Source organism: Sorghum bicolor, chromosome 3, assembly GCF_000003195.3.
Source record: "Sorghum bicolor cultivar BTx623 chromosome 3, Sorghum_bicolor_NCBIv3, whole genome shotgun sequence".
Taxonomy (NCBI): domain Eukaryota; kingdom Viridiplantae; phylum Streptophyta; class Magnoliopsida; order Poales; family Poaceae; genus Sorghum; species Sorghum bicolor.
The window spans coordinates 59,839,588-59,860,012 of NC_012872.2; the positions used below are offsets into that span (position 1 = coordinate 59,839,588).

A 20,425-nucleotide genomic window follows, 5' to 3' on the forward strand; every position below is an offset into this window, starting at 1 on the left:
TAGTAGTCATGACACCGATAGATTCCAAGTCGCTGAAGACTCCACCAAGTCGGCAACTGAAACTCCGATGAAAGATGGCGACATCACGGAGCAATCGCGCGGGGACTCCGACAGCGATGCGCGTGAGAAGGAGTAGGCATGTGGGATAATGATACGCGCGTGGGAGGAGTCTCCCTGTCATGCAAAAACACTAATGCCAAGCCTCGCGGACTTTTGCATATATGCACAGTTTGACCATCCATTTGTCAAGTTGCCAAATTTGCCAAAGCCAATTGTCAAACCGTTGGAGAGTGACTTTTGGCTTTTCTCAAAAAAAAAAAAAAAGAATGCCTAACTCGATTGCAAACCCGTTAGAGTTGCTCTGACAAGGTAATTATTGAAGAGAGAAACCCGGTCTAAGTTAGAAACCACGAGATTCAATATATGAAGTGATGTGGTTGGTTGAGAATAAAGAGAATGAATGTGATTGGATAATGTATAAACTATTCATTGAAATCATAGTTTCTATATATAATATCTATTATATAAACTATATTGAGACTGCCCTTAGCTAATTGCTTCAAACAACTATAAAAGCTATCTCCTTCCCCTATAGTGCTATTTCTCATGCAACAATTGCGACCGCGACACATGTCTCTATTTCCGTCCATTTAGAGAAAATACAAATGTGAAAGCAGCTGTTTAAAAAAACAACTTTAGGGTCAACCTATTTGGCTGACGTTCTACTTTTTGACAGTAGAAGCGTCTTTCAAAAGTTGAACCAAACATATTCTTAAAGCTTTTTAGTAGAGTTTCACTTTTCTAAAAAAAACAGTAAAGTTACAACAAGCCATGTTTTGGTGGCTTCTTCCTCTTCTTGATAAAACGGCTTTAGCTCCATCGTTCTTATATTGGTTTGATTTCATAAGCCGATATTGCGTCTGCTTATTTTTTAGAGCTTTTAATTGAGCCATTTGAAAAGACACAACAAGAATCATGCTTAAGGTCAGTCTCAATGCATGTTTCATGAGAGTGTCATGCACATTAAATAGGGTGCCACGTAAGTAAAATTGCTGACTTGGCAGAGTCATTAAATGAAGAGGTTTCATCAGATGAGAGAGGAGTTTCATCCCATAAAACTCCTGTGGCTCGGTTACCTACTTTATAGTCTTGGTAACTGTGTCATGAAACTATGCATTGAGACTGGCCTAAGAGAACCTTAACCACGGGAGCTAAAATTCATCATGAGAGTTCAATATTATTTGAGAATATCTGTAAACCAATTTAAAAATCGAGGTTTCATGTCTATGTATAGCTATATGGCCTTACATTCAATATTTACTTTAAAGATAGCACATGAGAAGATATGTTTGGATCCTCGACCAAACCTCGCCTCGCCTTGCATGGTGAGAAGCTATAGAAGAGTTGATCGCTTGGTTGACAAGTAAGCTTCCCAGCAAGCAAAATCCTTGCCAGAATTGAGACACAATTTGGTTTGATTAGAGGGTGTTTGGTTTGGATGTTAAAGTTTAATAGGTATTATAGCAGTTTCATCTTATTTGACAATTATTATCCAATCATGGACATAATTAGACTTAAAAGATCCGTCTCTCAAATTACTCTTGAGGTGTATTTTTAATTTCATAAATACTCCATATTTAGTACTCTATACATTGTCAAAACATTCGATGTGACGAATAATAAACTTTAACAGAAAACCAAACGAGCCTATATATACTAATGAGTTTCTTTGGAATCCGTGCTGGTGAGGCAGCAAAGTATGCCTAGGACACCTCCGACGATCCAATGATTAGGCTAGCAAACCACTCCCTCCGTCCCAAAATAAATGTCGTTTTCGCTTCCCGAGAAATAACTTTAACTAAATATATAATAAAAAAATATTAGTATTTATAGTACATAATTAGTATCATTGGAAAGATCTTTAAGTCTAGTTTTTTAACAAATTTATTTAGAGATATAAATATTACATATATTTTTGTACAAATTAAGTCAAACTTGTGGCACAAAAACCTAAAACGACACTCTTTTTGGGACGGAGGGAGTAGCTCATATTTCATCACATCACTTAAAAGGACATTACACTGGATGATCTATCTAAATCTAACTCCAAACATTTCACCATGGGGTTCATGTCACTTTCTTTCCCTTACATTACATCTTATTGCATAGTGGCCGCTAATAACATCATCGTAGTTTCTTTAATCCTAACAGGTGCTCTTTCTATCTACAAAAGAAGTAATTATCACTTTTCAGAGGAGTCAAACATTAGCGTGTTTGGGTTAGGGAATAATTCTGCGCGGTTGATCAGGCATGACACCACTACTAGTAGGGCAATTATTTGCGGAATGAGTTTATCTGACGGTTTTGGGGAGTGACTCAGGGGGTGTTTAGTTTCCCATTTAGTTTCCCATAAAACCCAAAATGCAAAATGTCTACTCGATCGACATGTTTAGTTTTATCTAAAATGCATAATTTATTGCCATCTTGGGCCTTGTTTAGTTCCAAAAAAATTTTGTAAAATTTTTCAGATTCCCCGTCACATCGAATCTTTAGACGCATGCATAGAGTATTAAATATAGATGAAAATAAAAACTAATTGCACAGTTTGGTCGAAATTGACGAGACGAATCTTTTGAGCCTAGATAGTCCATGGTTGGATAATTTTTGTCAAATACAAACGAAAGTGCTACATTGTCGATTTTGCAAAATATTTTGGAACTAAACAAGGCCTTGAGGCCAAAATCCAAAATAAAAAATAACTACTACTTTTATCAATTATTTGTATAATGTTTAGTTTTATTTTACAAAATGATGGACTACAACTCAAAAAAATTGAAGAAAAAGGAAACTAAACACCCCCTCGGATAACTTGACAATGGACGGGCTGCACATGTGATGGGAACCAAAGGCCGCAAGGCTCAGATCAGCTTCCACGTCGATGCATTTCGTGAACCAAACACGTCGGTTTGATCAGAATCTCTACTATAATTGAAATCTTCTCTAGGCAAATTCCATCTGCAAGATCAACGACTCACAACACATGTCTTACAGATTTAACGGCCCAGATTAGAAGTATGATCACGACCTTACACACCCTCAGCCCCGCGTCAAATCAAACCTCCGTCACCTCCCTCGCTTCACCCCGACCCTTTCTCCCGGCTTCCCTCGTAGCGCGTCCGAGACAAAGAAAAAAAACCGACTCCGCCCATCTCCGTCTCCAGTGCGGCCATCGTCGCCTCCGCACCAGGTGCTCCCCTCCATCCTCCCCCACCGCCGCCGCCCCTGGAGTATCTCCCATTCTCCCCTCCCCTCCCCTCCCACGACCCCTCCAACGATGCCTCCTATGCAGGACGCCGGATTCGCCCGCGCGGCACCGCCCCGCGGCGGGTCACGGCCCGTCAGTGTTTCCCTTCGGCCGGTCAATCCCTCCTCCAGGCCCCGCCGTGATCCCACCCGGCGGCTAGCGCGCGTCTCCTTGCCAAACCCTAGATCGGTGGAAGGAGGAGATGATGATGGAGCCGAGGATCCCACGGCTGGCAGCGCCAAAAAACTGTACAGGCGGACTTTGGTGGGGCAGTCTCACTCGGCTTAACCAGGCAGCAGCACGGTCAAGGTGTAGGAGGCACGAGCCGTCACTCTAGCTAGCCACCAGCAAGGTGGAGGCGGCGCCGGCCCGGCACGGCTGTGGCTCCTATCCTAGCGCATAGGTCACGGGGTAGCCTCCCTGGATCAGAAGGATTGTGGGCGGCGTGTTCTGCGATCTGGATGAGGATTGAGTTTTCTTGCACTACTTATTTCTGATATTTGCCATGCTTTTTTGTGGTGACCCAGTTCAATTGGCTACATTATCCAAAAGCTTGGGAAGACAAGAGTGCCCCCACCGACTTCCACTTTACTGCTCAGCTGCTCAGGTATGAAGATGGTAGTGTTGTTCGGTGATTGAGGGATAGATATGAGTACTTGTATAATTCAGATGTTCAATTGTGGAGAACACTAGATGATTGGTTGTGACACCAGATCAATTGTGTTCAACTAAGCTATTTGATATTTTTATTTATCTTAACTGTAGATCTGGACCATGATTGTTGCAAAGTTATTATATAGTTTGAATATATTACTTTATTTTCTCTTCACATAGTATACAAATAAAAGAAAGAAATAAGTTGAGTTGGATGACACATTTATTGTTTGAGAATTTTGGTTTTAATAAAAATGGTAGTTGAAGATAGCTCTTTCTGACCTGCCTTTGCATTATGAACCTAATAAGAATGATAGTATTGTTTTAGACTCAGTTTGCACTTGCAGCAGGTGTTAAGCGGCCTTGTTTAGTTCAAATTGTTTTTTTACAAAATCGACATTATAGCACTTTCATTTGTATTTGACAAATATTATCCAATCATAGACTAACTAGGCGCAAAAGGTTCGTCTAGCAAATTATAGACAAACTGTGCAATTAGTTATTATTTTTATCTATATTTAATGCTCCATACATACGCCGCAAGATTTGATGTGATGGAAAATATACATTTTTTTAAAGATTTTTAGAAACTAAACTTGGCCGAGACACACTTCTTTTTTCTTGCTGCAGTCGAAGCTACTCTTGCCGCTTTTGATGATAGAATAGGAGCCACTCGGTCATAAATGTTCTTATGCAATTTGGTGCACTTTTTTTTGATTGAATTTGATATACTTGAGCTCCCTGTGAGATTGGATCCTTAGACAAACCTGATGGAACGAAAGTATCAAGAACAAGGCTCTTAGGACGCCTTTTGTAGAGGTCAGTCGTCTTTGTGCTACCACAGAACAGTAGTTATTAATGTCCATAACAATACAATCAAGTGATAGCTCTACTCTGATAATTGAGATAGATGATCCTGCAATTCAAGCTACTAAGTTTCTGATGGCCATTCCCTTGTCAGTGTGCTGCAACAACAATTTTTTGGTATGCTTTTACGGTATGTGAATTCATAGGCATTTCTGGTGTTAGGAGTTTGGAACTCTATTACTTTGGTTTGGTTGCTAAGTACTCCCTCTGTCCCAAAATAAGTGATGTTTTAGGTTTATGCTAAATCAAACTATTTCAAGTTTGACGCCTAAGATGCTATAATGACTTTGTGAGAAGAGTGAGAACTACAATGCCAAAAGAAAAGATGTATTTTTCTTGCAATTATATCTTTGCTATCATCGTTTGGTCATGCCTAAGTGTCTTTGATAGAATGCGAGAGTATCTTTCTATTCAGAATGTAGAAGTCATTCAGACACCTTTTCATAGATAAATTGTAAATATATGTGCCTTATGTCAGTTGTGCTCATGCCAAAGTTTTTGTGGCTTCAGTTAGTTGTCAAACAACATTTTAAAAATCAACCGTTGTGACTTCATGGTTGATGCTCCATTTCTGACTTATATATCAGGTTTCTTTTGCCTCTTTACTGAGCATGACTAGGGCAACAGGTGGTAGTGACTTTGACTTTTTTTTTTTGCTTACAACAGGAATTGAACTATCTTAAAGGCTTCATCAGCTAGCATAAAACTTGAAAATGGTGTCACGCTTCAAGGGCGACACGATGAGGACGAGCTTAGTGAAGGTTGCCCGACTGTCACACAAGCGGGCACATAGGCGGCCAATGTGGATCCCTGGAGTTCCACGACACAGGCTCCATGTCGGTGGGGTTGGAATGGATCGGTTTTTAAGGGTGATAGAGACTATGCACATCCCCTTTCAGTTTCTACTTGTTATTTTGGTTATGTATGGTCAAAGAATTATTTTTTTCTTCTAACGTTGGTCTTTTACCCCTTTACTTGGCTTAAAGGATGCATGTGGATTTTTATTTTTAGCAAAAAATATTGCCGTTTGGTATTTTTATGTGCGTCCCTGAATAAAACCGTGGCGTTAGCACAGGCACTATACTAGTTATAAAAAAACATTAACATTTGTGATACAAGATAAATACCACTAAATTAATTATGAAATATATTTTTAGAATATAAAATTAATTGGAGACATAAATATCAATATTAACTATATTAAATTGAATGAAAATCAACGATTTGCACAAACTTTTACTACTTTTATTCTAAATTATAAGACATTTATTTTTTTTAGATACATTATTTTTTATGCAATTAGTCGGTTTGACAAAAATATTTAAAGAATCATGTTGGAGCTGCCCTTGGAAGGCCCCGTTTGGTTACATAGCCTAAAGTTTAGTCTCTATGATATCGAATGTTTAGACATATACATGAAGTATTAAATATAGATTATTTACGAAACTAAAAACACATATCAAAATTAATTTACGAGATGAATTTTTTAAGTCTAATTAGTTCATATTCAATGATAGATTAATCCATGATTGCTACAATAAATTATGTTAATGATGGATTAACTAGGCTTAATAATTTCATCTCATAGATTACTGACAGAGTATATAATTTATTTTTTACTAGGAGGGTTCCCCGCGTATTGCCGCGGGTATGAAGAAGAAATATAAATAGGTTAGAATGTGAATTTGTCTAATTGGACAACTTGTATGTTCAGAAAAATATGTGACTTGTTGACGTGGATATTACAGTTACATGAACTAATAGGTTTTAATTGTATGTATTAGTGATAGTGAATTGACTAGTTGGATAGTTTCCATGTTGCGAGAAATAAGTAGTGGGATGTGTAGTGGATTGCTTAGTTGAATAACTTACATTTTGAAAGAAATAGATAGTGCGGTTTTGCGGAGCTTGGGCGCTCTGGACAGGACACAATGGGCGACGCCATGGAAGGAAAATTTGGGAACCAGGTGGAGCTGCGCGATATGTTTCTAGCCTGCTGGAGGAACTAGCTTCTTTGCAGCCGGTGCAGGAACCCAAGCGACCACTGGCAGGGCGGGTGCGCTGGGAGAAGCCGAAGTCGGGCTGGAGTAAGGTCAATACCGATGCAGGGTTTGATTACCAGGCCTTCTCAGGACGTACTGGTGTGGTCATTCGTGATCATACTGAGGTGGTGTCTGGTGCAGCCGCACGTTAGTTTGACGACGTGGAGTCAGCCCTCTCCGCGGAGGCGTTGGCTGCTCGAGAAGGTCTGGAACTGGAGATCGAGCTCGGCCTCGACAAGGTGATTCTGGAGGTGGACTGCCAAGGCCTAGCACGCTTTCTCCAGCTCCAGGATCCGAATTCGGTCTACTTCACCATTGGCAGTTTATGTCTTGATATCATAGAGCTAGGGAAATGTTTTTCTGATTTTCGGGTGCGTTGGGTGAGCAGAGATGCAAACTCGGTTACTCATATGTGTGCATCCACGATCTCTGCCACCGAACGTCCTCTTTTTTGCTTGATGTAATACCGGATTGGCTAGCTGATCTAGCAATCGCGGACTCTACTCCCTCTGATATTGAATGAAAAGCTCTATGGTTCCCTTAAAAAAAACTTACATTTTGAAAGAAATAGATGGTGCGGTTTTGCTTTATAAAAAATATAAGAATAAAAATATAAGATTAATATTTGAACACCATATAAATCGCCCATACCACATCCAACATGACACTGTTAAACTTTAGACAACACCCCCCTGAACCAAACTCGCCCTTAAAACTGACAGATCAGCAAGCACGCTCCACTCTTATCGGTCCACTGAGGACCAGGTCCAGCCGCGAATCCCTCCCCTCCCCACCCTTCTGGCCTTCTCCATATTCCCCACCCCCAACCCCGATCCCCAAACCCCTACCACCCTTCCCCGCAGAGTGGAGCCGCCACTGCCACCCGCACCATTCTGAGGAAAACCTAGATCCGGACCCCTCGCCGCCGGCCATGGCCACGCGCCGGGCCCTCTCATCTATCCTCCGCTCCGCCTCTCGCCTCCGCTCCGCCTCACCGTCCCCGTGCCCGCGCGCGCCGCTCCACCACCGCCCGTCCCCCGCGGGCTTCATACTCAACCGCGCAGCCGCCTACGCATCCTCCGCCGCGGCCCAGGCCGCGCCCGCTCCGCCGCCTCCTTCCACCGGCAAGAAAACCGGTGGCGGCAAGATCACCGATGAGTTCACCGGCGCCGGTGCCATCGGCCAGGTGTGCCAGGTCATCGGCGCTGTCGTGGACGTGCGCTTCGACGAGGGGCTGCCCCCGATCCTGACGGCGCTCGAGGTGCTCGACAACAACATTCGCCTCGTGCTCGAGGTGGCGCAACATCTCGGTGAGAACATGGTCCGTACCATCGCCATGGACGGGACAGAGGGGCTCGTCCGCGGCCAGCGTGTTCTCAACACCGGCTCTCCCATCACTGTAAGCCCATTTCCTCATTTCCCGTTCATTTTTTGTGTTTTGAGCTGATATATGCGGATGTCTACCTGACGATTCGGCGGACCTGGCGGGTTTTAGGTTTGATCTAGACGTACGGGTCCATCTGTTGTTCAGTCAGTGCTTTCTAGATCTACGACTGTTTTTATTGATTGTATGCGTACTGATTTGTTTGATAATCCACACGCCTGTAGCATTATCATCATGGTTTAGTGAAATTCAAAAATGCTGATCTATTCCATACACGTTTTTATATCAACTGGGCCTGTTTGGTTCCCCTTGCTAAATTTTAGTCAGCTAAACTTTAGTCACTTTAGTAGCTAAACTTCCAAACACACTGACTAAAAAGGAGCTAAAATAGTTTAGTTCCACTAGTCATCTATGAGTAGCTAAAATAATTTTAGCTGGCTAAAATTTAGCAAGGGTAACCAAACAGGGCTTGTCTCATCACGAGTCAAGATTATTTACCATTCGTTAGTTTGATAAAGTTACTAAGGAAACTTCATATATCCATAATAAAGTATAAACATTTGGAAATCTTTGAAAGTTTTCCCCATCTCTCTTTGTCATCTACTCAGTGTATCATGGTCACATGCAACTTTGGTGACTTGCTTATTATGTGTTCTATGATTTAGCTACTAAACTCATACTAAGTCGTTGATACACACAAAATGACTTGTTAGTTGTTACACCTGCCGTATATAAGCTTTCTACCTATATATTGGGTATGTAGGCTCTAGATGCTTACAGTATCTGAACCTAGTTGTTGCTACTCGTAATTACCGTGCTACACCATCTTCCAAACCATGTCTCAGTTGTGCTTTTGCATTTGTGACTTGTATATCTGTTTCTAGGTCCCTGTTGGTAGGGCAACGCTTGGACGCATTATCAATGTTATCGGTGAGCCTATTGATGAGAGGGGAGATATAAGTAAGTCTTCGTGACATTGATTTACTTTTAACATTTACATATACACTACTAAAAAGTCACGCTTATATTCTTGTTTTGTTGATTGTTCCTTGCTTTTAGCAACAAATCACTTCCTTCCTATCCATCGTGAAGCCCCAGCCTTTGTCGAGCAAGCTACAGAGCAGCAAATTCTTGTTACTGGAATCAAGGTGCATCTCTTTGGAAGTGTGTGCCTGTCTAGTTTGCTAGGTTCTTTTCATCAGGCTTATTGTCCATAGTTTAATACAATGCTTCTATTTCTACCAGGTCGTGGATCTTCTTGCACCTTACCAAAGAGGTGGTAAAATTGGTCTCTTTGGTGGTGCAGGGGTGGGGAAAACTGTCCTTATCATGGAGCTGATTAACAATGTTGCCAAGGCCCATGGTTTGTTTTTCTACAGAGATGGATGGGCATGCAGCGAAATTGTCATGTGTTTATGTTGGCTTATTTATTTCATTTCTTCATCTAGGTGGTTTCTCTGTCTTTGCTGGTGTTGGAGAACGTACTCGCGAGGGTAATGACTTGTACAGAGAAATGATTGAGAGTGGTGTCATTAAGCTTGGTGATAAGCAGGTAATATCAGGATTTTGAATGTGTTGTTGGGTCTCATATCTGTTAGGTGAGTTTTCCTTACATTGTACTTTGCGGCAGAGTGAGAGCAAGTGCGCTCTTGTCTACGGTCAAATGAATGAGCCTCCTGGTGCTCGTGCTCGAGTTGGGCTGACTGGTTTGACTGTTGCTGAGCATTTCCGTGATGCTGAAGGACAGGATGTGCTTCTCTTCATCGATAACATTTTCCGTTTCACCCAGGTAGATTCATGTCCTGTTATATGTCCAGAAAGTACCTGCAATGGTATGCTTGTTATTGGATATGCAGATGACATTAGTCAATCAGTCTCATGTATTTTCTGCCTTGATTCAGCATACATTAAAGCTGAAAACTTGTACATTTGGTATCTACTATCTGTCAGGCGAACTCTGAGGTGTCTGCTCTGCTTGGGCGTATTCCATCTGCTGTGGGATACCAACCCACCCTTGCTACTGATCTTGGAGGACTGCAGGAGCGGATTACCACCACAAAGAAGGGTTCTATTACATCTGTTCAAGCTATTTATGTGCCTGCTGATGACTTGACAGATCCTGCTCCTGCAACCACCTTTGCCCATCTTGATGCTACTACTGTGTTGTCACGTCAGGTATTCCTGCCTCATGTCTAGTTAGAATTTCTGCGGATTGATGCTGTTGCTATTATGAGTATGATGTTAGCGTTGTCTCTTTGCAGATTTCTGAGCTTGGTATTTACCCTGCCGTCGATCCTCTCGACTCCACATCCAGAATGTTGTCCCCCCATGTTCTGGGTGAGGATCACTACAACACTGCTCGTGGTGTTCAGAAGGTTCTTCAGAATTACAAGAATCTCCAAGATATTATTGCCATTCTGGGAATGGATGAGCTCAGTGAAGATGACAAGTTGACGGTCGCTCGTGCTAGGAAGATTCAGCGGTTCCTTAGCCAGCCATTCCATGTTGCTGAAGTTTTCACGGGTGCACCTGGAAAGTATGTTGAGCTGAAGGAGAGTGTCAAAAGTTTCCAGGTATATGTCATGACTGTAACCTATCTCCTGGCCCATTGTGAACTGTACTATTGCAACAGTTTCTCCCCCTCCAATTATCATTGTTTGGCTAAACAATCCAGTTGGTGTTCTTTGCCTTGCTGCTTGGTGCTCAATGCATGATTAAATTGTGTCAAATTTAATGATTTATTTGATGTGTTCATTAGGTACTAGAGTCTATGGAAATGTGTCTTTTGACAAAAGTATAGTTTTTTTTTTGATAATGGTAGTTTTTTCTTGATTTTACTTCTAACATGAACCACAGGTTGGCTAATGGACATTTGGCTTGTCATATGATGTTTTTCATTGTTGTGTTTTATCAGAGTTTTCAACAACATATTGTTGCAGGAGTTATTAAAAGTTACCTCTTGTAGACTGTCCCATGTCCAAAGTGATGTATACACATGAGTACTTTGTTCTGAACAAATGGGGGCAAAAAAAAAAAAGTGTACATTTTGTCATTTTCTCGTGCAATGATAGTTATGATTTTTTTATGAAGGTAAACCCTGAGTACTTTGTTCTGAACAAATGGGGGCAAAAAAAAAGTGTACATTTTGTCATTTTCTTATGCAATGATAGTTATGATTTTTTTATGAAGGTAAACCCTGAGTACTTTGTTCTGAACAAATGGGGGCAAAAAAAAAAGTGTACATTTTGTCATTTTCTTATGCAATGATAGTTATGATTTTTTATGAAGGTAAACCCTGCTTATATAGAAAGCAAACACAAGTTTCACATGATGGTTTGTTATGATATGATATGATATGGTTATTATGTACGCACTTAAAAAGTGCCTTGCAAATTCTATTAGCTGCTTTAAGAGGTCATCTTAGGATTTTTATCGTGTTTATGTATGAGTATTTTTGTCTCATTACTTTTCCGTTTAGTGTTAACTATTTGAACCTTATCTTTGTATCGAATAGGGTGTTTTGGATGGCAAGTATGATGACCTTCCAGAACAGTCATTCTACATGGTTGGAGGAATAGAGGAGGTCATCGCCAAGGCAGAGAAGATTGCCAAGGAAAATGCATCATAAACAGTCTCCACAGGCAATGCAAATTTAACTTTGGAGGTCAACATGTTGTGCCTTTTATTCTGCGTTATCAAGAACATGTATTTACGTGAGCAGGAGGCCCTGCCCTGCCAATGGATGTGTTTTCCCTCCGTTTCCCCCCATAATAAGGATTCACTATGACATTTTCATTTGGCTTACTGCCCTTTGAGGAAGAATTATCCTTTTTGATGACGGCGAAACTATGAACTTGTTAATTCTCAAAGAAATACTGTAGTCTCACATGTTCATAGCTGTTTTGAGGTTACCTGTTCAATTTTTTTCTGAACCGATTCCACAGTTTGTTAACTGTGCAGTCTATTTTTTGTGATCTGTTTCCAACTCCAGTGTTTGGTTCATGGGACGATAAGGGATGAGATGTGTTTGATTCATTAGACGAAGGGGTGGAATGTGTTTGGTTCATGGGATGATAATGGGATGGGTCGATTGCAATTTTGATGTCTTTGTTTAAGGGACAAGGAATATGGAGATCTTGTCGCTAGGGAGGCCTTGTTTAGTTTCTTCCCCTAGAGTATACCTTTTATCCCATTGGATGTTTAGACACATGCTTATAGAGTATTAAATATAGACTAAAAAAATAACTAATTGTACAGATTGTATCTATTTTATGAGATGAATCTTTTAAGCCTAATTAGTCTATGATTGAACAATATGGTGCTACAATAAACATGTGCTAATGATGGATTAATTAGGCTTAATAAATTTGTCTTCTGTACTTTGTTTTATTATTTCTATCTGAATATTTTTCATGTGACACTCGTCACTCTAAAATTGTATATTTTGAATTTAAACAACTCCCGAGATGGATTGATTGCATTTTTTATGTGTTTGGTAAAGGGACAGGGAGTATATGGAGCTTGTTGCTTCCAAACGACCGTATGGGACCTTTTCGCTTGGAAACGACTGTATGGCCTATCTCACTTTGTGACACGTGGGTAGAGAAGAGTCTGTGCACTCTAAGCAGTCCTTAAGCCCATCAAGCTAACCAATTACTTATATCAAGGTAAATAAACGAACATCTAAGTTTATCAAGAGCTTCACACAATATTTGCAGTGGCGGAGCCTGATGTAAAATGAAAAGGGGGCTAAACATAAGCTATGTGATTGATTATGGATGAGTTCATGTTTAAGGTCTTATGCTAAAGAAACTGATTATATCAAACTTGAGAAATTTATTTAGAGTAGGGGGGGCAGCAGCCCAGCTTCGCCTCCAAGAGGCTCCGCCAATCACTGGCGGAGCCACCCTAGGGGCGGGGTGGGGCGGCCGCCCCAGCTTCCGGCGAGCTCGCCCTAGACTCCGGAACCCTTCTTCCCTAGCACCGGCAGTGAGGTGAGCACGAGCAGGATGCAGCGACTTGTGGCGCTCGAGCGTGGAAAAAGAAAAGCAGAGGTGAAGAGAAGAAACGAGCACGGGATGGGCCTTTTCTTCACTTTGTTGAGGACGACAGAGGTGAGACCGTGAGGGGGGCCTTGAAAGCCCACCATTGCACACAGGCACGCTCCTTCCCCAACCAGTGGATTCGTTCCCAAATTCCTAATCCCCATCGCAGCTTGCGAGGTCCCGCTCGCCGCCTAGGTGCCCACCGGCCACCGCGGCTCGGCCTCTGCGCTGAGTGCCGAGTGCCGACCGTCGCGCAGTCACCAGATCGCCTGACGCCGTGCGTCGCTCGACATTGGCTGTTGGCGTCCCCGCATCAACCGTCGCTGGCTCGCCCCCGGGCCAACCTCTGTGGTCCCCGCATGGCCTCAGCCTCGCCCGCCTCCCACGGGTCGGCCAAGACTATAGGATGCAGGAGCTGCTCAACTGCTACTGCTTTGGTAGCTCTGTTGCGAGCCTGTGCTTGCCAGTCTGCGATGGAGGGAGGAAAGGAACAGGTTCACTAGGAAACCCTGCTTTCGGTAAGCGTGATTGGTTGTGTGATACTAATTTTGTGTTTAGCATGTAGTTTGTGCATAGAGTTCGCCCCAGGTAAAAAAAAATTCTGGCTCCGTCATTGCCGCCAATGAATGTTTAATCATCCTACAAGATAAATAACTAGTGGGACTGTGCCCTCTTAGGTGAGTTTGTGGGGGCTTCAACTTTTGCACCGTAGCACTATAGGTGCAGCGCAAGGCAGTGAACCGTGTGTATTTAATTTCAAATTATTTCACTTCTAAAATCTATTTGAATAAGTCATCGTTTTCCTTTCTCTTGATTTATTACTTACTCTCTCTGTCCTTTTAAGAGTGTCGTTTTTGACTTTTTAGTATCGTATTTGACCATCCATTTTATTTAATTTTTTTTATAAATTATAAAATAAATTATGATTAAACTATTTCTAATGATAAAATAAGTTATCACAAATTATATAATATTTATATAAAAAATTTGAATAAGACGAACAACAAATAAGATGACACAAAGTCCAAAATGTCATTTTCAATGGGACGGAGGGAGTACAAGGTTTGCACCGTGTGTTTGATTGCCGTGACAATTTGAAGTCAATCATGCTATGTAAAGTGGATTTGATTTTTTTTTTTAGCAATTTGTAAAATTCCATTTTTCATCTCAATGATCTTTTACCTTTAGTATGTTATTTTTTTTATCCTTTTTGTGCTTGCATCACACAATCGGATCTCAACGTTACCCAAATCCACAAAAGTAATCATAAACCTCTTCAGAATGCTATGCATCAGTGTTCTTTTACCTCGAAAGTTTTCATAAAGAATTTTCGAAAAAAAGGAAAGTTATCATAAAGAAAGTTCGCTTGCTCCGCTTCTGACACGCAGGCACCGACATGCTGACCCCACCCGTCAGCACCAGGTTGATGCATCCACTTGGCCGCGTGCCCTCAAACGAGTCAATGTGCCATCCGGGCCGTTTAATTCAAAACGGAGGGCTCAGGATGGGATCCGGCGCTAACGGCTCTCTGCCGCTGTCCCCGTCCTGAACCAACCAAACGGATTTCCAAACCCCAAATCTTCTCCGCCATTCTTGCCTCTCCCGACTCCCCCCTAGCCTATTTCAAAACATTTCAAACCACTGTACGCCTCCTTCCTCTCCTCTCCTCTCCCCCAGTCCCCCCTCCACTCTCTCGTGGTCTCGCTCCTGAAGCGTCTGATCGCATCACCTCGTCCCGGCGACAGTCCGCCGCCCGTCCCCGCCCCGCCCAGCCCCGCCCGCTCGACGAGGCCGCGCCGGGTGGTGAAGAGGTGAGTATCCTACTTGCGATTCGCCCGGGGATTTTGGATCCGGTCGCCCGCGGCGCAGCGTGCATCCTCCGCTGAGGGGGAAACCCTAGGCTGGGGTGGGGTTCTGCCTCATCCTCCTGCTCAGCGCGGTGGAACTGTTTTGCTCTGGGGTTCGTGGTGCGCGCGCTGGGGTATGTGTGTGTGTGTTGCGGCGAAGTTGCGTTTGATCTGTGGAATCGCGTCTGCAGGGTGCTGCTGCGGTGTCCCCCCTCTCGCTATGAGTAGCGCCGTGAAGGACCAGCTGCAGCAGATGTCGACGACGTGCGATTCACTCCTGTTGGAGCTCAACGTAAGCCCTCCTCTCTAATTTCACAGTTTTTCCCCGGCTTTTTTTTGTTGGTTCCGCCGTTCGGCGCGCCCGGTCCGCGAGGAATTCAGGTTTTTTTTCCTGGGTTGTGTCAGGTGATTTGGGATGAGGTCGGTGAGCCAGACATGGCGAGGGACCGGATGCTGCTGGAGCTCGAGCAGGAGTGCCTCGACGTCTACAGGAGGAAGGTCGACCAGGCCAATCGGTGCAGGGCCCAGTTGCGGCAGGCCATTGCGGAGGCAGAGGCTGAACTCGCTGGCATCTGCTCGGCCATGGGCGAGCCACCGATACATGTTAGACAGGTTAGTTTCTGTGCTTTGAAGTACCATATACCATGAAAGAAACAAATAACATCTAAGTAGGCTTCAAAATAAAAAAAACATCTGAGTACTACTGCTGTACTGCAGAAGGATATTCTACAGAATTTTCTCTCATGGTCTCTTTTACTGCCATTGCAACTTTAGGGCTGTGATAGTGTGATAGCAATTGGCTAGATGTGCAGGTCACTCGTACTCTGCTATACAAAAATAACTCTAGTGGCTCTATTGGTAATTCTTACCTTTTTTGATGAAAATGTTAGTAGAATAAGATCTTGAATGGTTTAAGGGAGTAGCAGAACTATATTGTCCCATATTGAAGTCAGAAACTGCATGCATTCTGCTATGAAAACTGAATGTTTCAGTAGTGATCCCATCAATAATTTGTTTTCTTTTAAATGACAGTCAAATAAGAAGTTACATGGTTTACGAGAGGAATTGAATGCGATTGTCCCATACTTGGAGGAGATGAGAAAGAAGAAAGTTGAAAGATGGGACCAATTTCTTGATGTCATAGAGCAAATTAAGAAGGTTGCATCTGAAATCAGGCCTGCAGATTTTGTACCCTTTAGAATTCCTGTGGATCAGTCTGATCTGTCATTAAGAAAGCTGGAGGAGCTAACGAAAGAGCTACAATCCCTTCAGAAGGAGAAGGTCTGTGGATCAGTCTGCTTTATTTGTCCAATGAGCATTACTCCCCATGTCTATTATTTTCCTTCACTGCTCATGCAAGTCTATAAATCTCATTGTTTGTGCCTGTTTTTCACAGAGTGATCGGCTGAAACAAGTGATGGAACATCTTAACACTTTGCATTCGTTATGCGAGGTGCTTGGTGTAGACTTCAAACAAACAGTATATGAGGTGCACCCTAGCCTGGGTGAGACTGATGGATCAAAGAACCTAAGCAACAGTACAATTGAGAGTCTTGCATCTGCTGTAAACAGATTGCGTGAATTGAAAGTCCAGAGGATGCAAAAGGTTAGCACTCTTCACACCACTTCAGAAATTTCAATCATTCAGCACAGTGAACTGTTTTTTTTATTCAGCACATTCACTAGTGTCAAATTTTGATCGTTCAGCACAGACCACCCTCAACAATTTTCAATTATTCAGTGCCTTTAACATTGTTAATTTCAAATTCTGAATGTCACAGCTTCAAGATTTGGCATCTAGCATGCTTGAACTTTGGAATCTCATGGATACACCACTTGAAGAGCAGCAGATGTTCCAGAATGTAACATGCAATATTGCTGCTTCAGAACATGAAATAACTGAGCCTAACACCCTCTCTACCGACTTCCTCAGCTATGTGAGTTTATTGTTCTTTAGATAGTGCACATGCTTGCTATGTTTTTTTCTTTGTTTGAGCTAGCAATGATCTGAGATTATATCATGATCTAAAATGTAGGTGGAATCTGAAGTTTTAAGGCTTGAACAACTTAAAGCGAGCAAGATGAAAGACCTTGTTCTGAAAAAGAAGACAGAACTGGAAGAGCATAGGAGACGTGCTCATTTGATTGGCGAGGAGGGTTATGCAGCCGAATTTAGTGATGAGGCTATTGAGGCAGGTAAAGATCATATCCTGGGTTGTTAACTTGTGTCCATCGAAATGTATTGCAGACCTGAAAAATATGGGAACATGAGAACGATCTTATCCACCTTTGCCTTTTCCTACAGGAGCTGTTGATCCTGCGCTGGTGCTGGAACAAATTGAGGCTCACATTGCCACAGTGAAAGAGGAAGCTTTTAGCCGGAAGGATATCCTCGAGAAGGTTGAAAGGTGGCTGAATGCATGTGAGGAGGAAGCTTGGCTGGAAGATTACAACAAAGTAGCAATGCTGGTCAACTTTATGTGCAAATCTCTGTTCTGTTTTTGTTTACTGGATAGTAATAGTTCGCTGAACATGACATGTATAGGATGACAATCGTTATAATGCTGGGAGAGGGGCCCACTTGACACTCAAAAGGGCTGAGAAAGCTCGTATTTTGGTTAACAAGATCCCAGGTAATATTGCTGTGCTAATTTCATTAGAGCTTTCACTGATTATGTTCTGTTCATAGAATGTTATTCTATCATAGTTGCAACAAATTTACCATTACCATGCCTGAAACAGGACTGGTAGATGTTTTGACCACAAAAATTGTAGCTTGGGAGACAGAAAGAGGAAAAGAGTTCACATATGATGGTGTAAGTTTTCTTATTCCTGTATTTTTTTTCTTGGATGTTTAAATCCTTTGGGTATTTAATATTTTGCTAAAATGTATTTCATGCATATTTTTCAGGTCCGCCTTCTGTCAATGCTTGAAGAGTACATGATTGTTCGCCAGGAGAAAGAGCTAGAGAAGAAGAGGCAGAGGGTAATATTTCCGTGCAAAATATTTCTACATTGCCTAGCATGTTCGCTTGTCTAAAAAGGCATGACTGAAAGTACTGTTCGCTGATTTGTTGTGACAAAAAAAACACAAACAAGAATTTTAACTGGGTTTAATATGTTGATTTGCAGGACCAGAAGAAGATCCAGGATCAACTCAAAGCTGAGCAGGAAGCGCTGTATGGATCAAAACCAAGTCCATCTAAGCCACAAAGCACGAAGAAGGCACCTAGGCACTCCATGGGTGGTGCGAACCGAAGGCTGTCTCTTGGTGGACCCACAACGCATGCCCCCAAAACAGACATAATGCACTCCAAGACAGCTCGTGCTGCCAAGAAGGCTGAAGATTTGGGCGCTTTATCTCCTAGTAAGCTTCCTTTTCCATTCATCTACTGCAATTTCTTTTCCATTCATCTCCTAGTAAACTTCCTCTGACTTGCATACAATTCTGATCGAACCTAGCACTTTCAGGTAGTAGAGGCTTGGACATTGCCGGTCTTCCCGTTAAGAAGTTATGTTTCAACGCAAGCACTCTGCGAGAGGCAGAAACACCACGCAAGCCTTTTGCCCAGATCATGCCAGGAAACAATGTCTCATCGATTCCTGCGCGGCCTATCTCCAATGACACAGAGGAAGAGAACAAAACCCCCAAGACATTTGCAGGGCTCAATCCAAAAACACCGGCGACAGTGACGGCTCCTATGCAGATGGCGGCGACACCAGCTGTGGCTAACAAGGTCGTAGCCACTCCTGAAACCCTTTTCCAGAAGGCAGAGTTACCAGCACTGCCAGCAGACATCGAGTACTCGTTCGAAGAGAGGCGGCTCGCCCTTTACGTGGCCAGGCAAGTGGCTTAACTCGGTCATTCACCTTCGCTCAGGTGTCCTAAGACCCAGTTATTACGTAGTTAACAGCTGAACTGACCCATTTCTCGTCAGAGGCCAATGTTACCTGTTGGTCGATACTCGATAGTAGTCGGCCTCGTTCGTATTTTGCAGTACTATTCTGATTCAAAGCCATATTTGCTACAGCTAGTAAAGGGAGTATTTAGACTTGAGCTTGTGCTCCGTATCCTAAGTTGTATAGCTTCATCTGGTCGCATTGCATCGGCGATGACCTGTTATTGTTATTATTGTTTATTACTGTTATCCAAATATCTCGTCGCATGTTATGTTGTGATCTCAAATCTTTGGGATAATCTGGTTTCATCACCAGGAATCGTCATCCTGGAATCTGTCGTAGTGTGTGAGTGTGCTCAATCTTTCAGAGTTGCAGTGTGTGTTGTGTGCCCCATATCAATCACCATCCCAGCACCTTTTGTATAAGGTTAATGCCAGTGGCCAGAACAGCACAGAAGTACAAATCATAATGTGGGTTGTCAGTGTGGTCCAAGTCGGGTTTAAAAAGCTAAAAGATAATGGCATTGACCTATGCTTCCGTATAAACAGCTACCCATGCACGAATGAGCTCGGTGTCAAACTACTTGCCACAGATTAGTACAGTAGTTGTGATTTTGACGGTTGGCACACAGCACCTTGTGGAACTACCAAACCATGACACCCACCCCCTGAGCTCACTGGATCACTGGTCGTGGTCGTTACCGGGTGCGGTGGCCACCAAGGACTTGCTAGCCATTGTTGTCTCCTGATTTGCCCGGCCCAAATATTGTCCACCGCCGTGTCATAACGCAATTACGCAACAGATGGGCGATGGTTACACCCATTGTCTGTTGACTCCCCCACCTCGAAACACTAGCAGTGGTGAGTAGTGAGCAGAGATGAAGATGACAGACCAGTGACCAGTCATTAGTGCGCTGTATCTTTCGGTAACATCCCAACGTCGACGGGCCGATGCATCTCTTGTGCAAGTCGCTTCGGGTCAAGGCAAGGGAAGCCAGCCGAGCCAACAGCCTCAAGTCGGAACTCGGAAGGTGTCCTGCTGACGAGCGACGACGGTGCCGGCTGGGGCCGGCGGTTGCCGGAGCGAACCGCACGCACCGACCGACCGCCGTGCACACCGCGCGCGGTGCGCACCCCATGAGAGGCACAACTCAGCCACGCCGGGGCTCCGGCGTCCCTCCCCCCGTGGAGTCCACACGCGCATAGGTGCATATAATTCAGACGCGCGCAGTTACGCCCGCTCATGTGCTCGGCCCGGTTTATTCATCAATTATTCGCTAGCTCGCAACTTGCCGCCCCCGGCACTGACGCACAGAGAGGTGCGAGCCCGCGCGCGCAGCTTCGCGGCAGCTTCGCCTGCGACATTCTCGTTACATTGCGGTT

At 43.2% G+C, this 20,425-nt stretch overlaps 2 protein-coding genes across 3 annotated transcripts; both read left to right on the forward strand.

Moving 5' to 3' along the window:
• On the forward strand, positions 7,701–12,215 carry LOC8068032 (ATP synthase subunit beta, mitochondrial). Its single transcript, XM_021456956.1, has 9 exons — positions 7,701–8,266; positions 9,136–9,211; positions 9,311–9,399; positions 9,497–9,614; positions 9,700–9,803; positions 9,882–10,040; positions 10,202–10,426; positions 10,513–10,824; positions 11,766–12,215. Exons 1-9 carry the CDS (start codon positions 7,799–7,801, stop codon positions 11,877–11,879), a joined length of 1,665 nt encoding a protein of 554 aa, XP_021312631.1. The 5' UTR covers positions 7,701–7,798; the 3' UTR covers positions 11,880–12,215.
• On the forward strand, positions 14,903–19,322 carry LOC8063074 (65-kDa microtubule-associated protein 3). Of its 2 annotated transcripts, none has more exons than XM_021455439.1 (13): positions 14,903–15,107; positions 15,335–15,435; positions 15,549–15,755; positions 16,176–16,424; positions 16,540–16,749; positions 16,925–17,080; positions 17,180–17,339; positions 17,449–17,600; positions 17,689–17,776; positions 17,886–17,959; positions 18,055–18,129; positions 18,276–18,510; positions 18,606–19,322. In XM_021455439.1, exons 2-13 carry the CDS (start codon positions 15,364–15,366, stop codon positions 18,998–19,000), a joined length of 2,073 nt encoding a protein of 690 aa, XP_021311114.1. In that variant the 5' UTR covers positions 14,903–15,107; positions 15,335–15,363; the 3' UTR covers positions 19,001–19,322. The 2 variants fall into 2 exon arrangements, with proteins under 2 accessions (XP_021311114.1, XP_002456163.1); XM_002456118.2 differs by having other exon boundaries at positions 14,904–15,107; positions 18,615–19,322.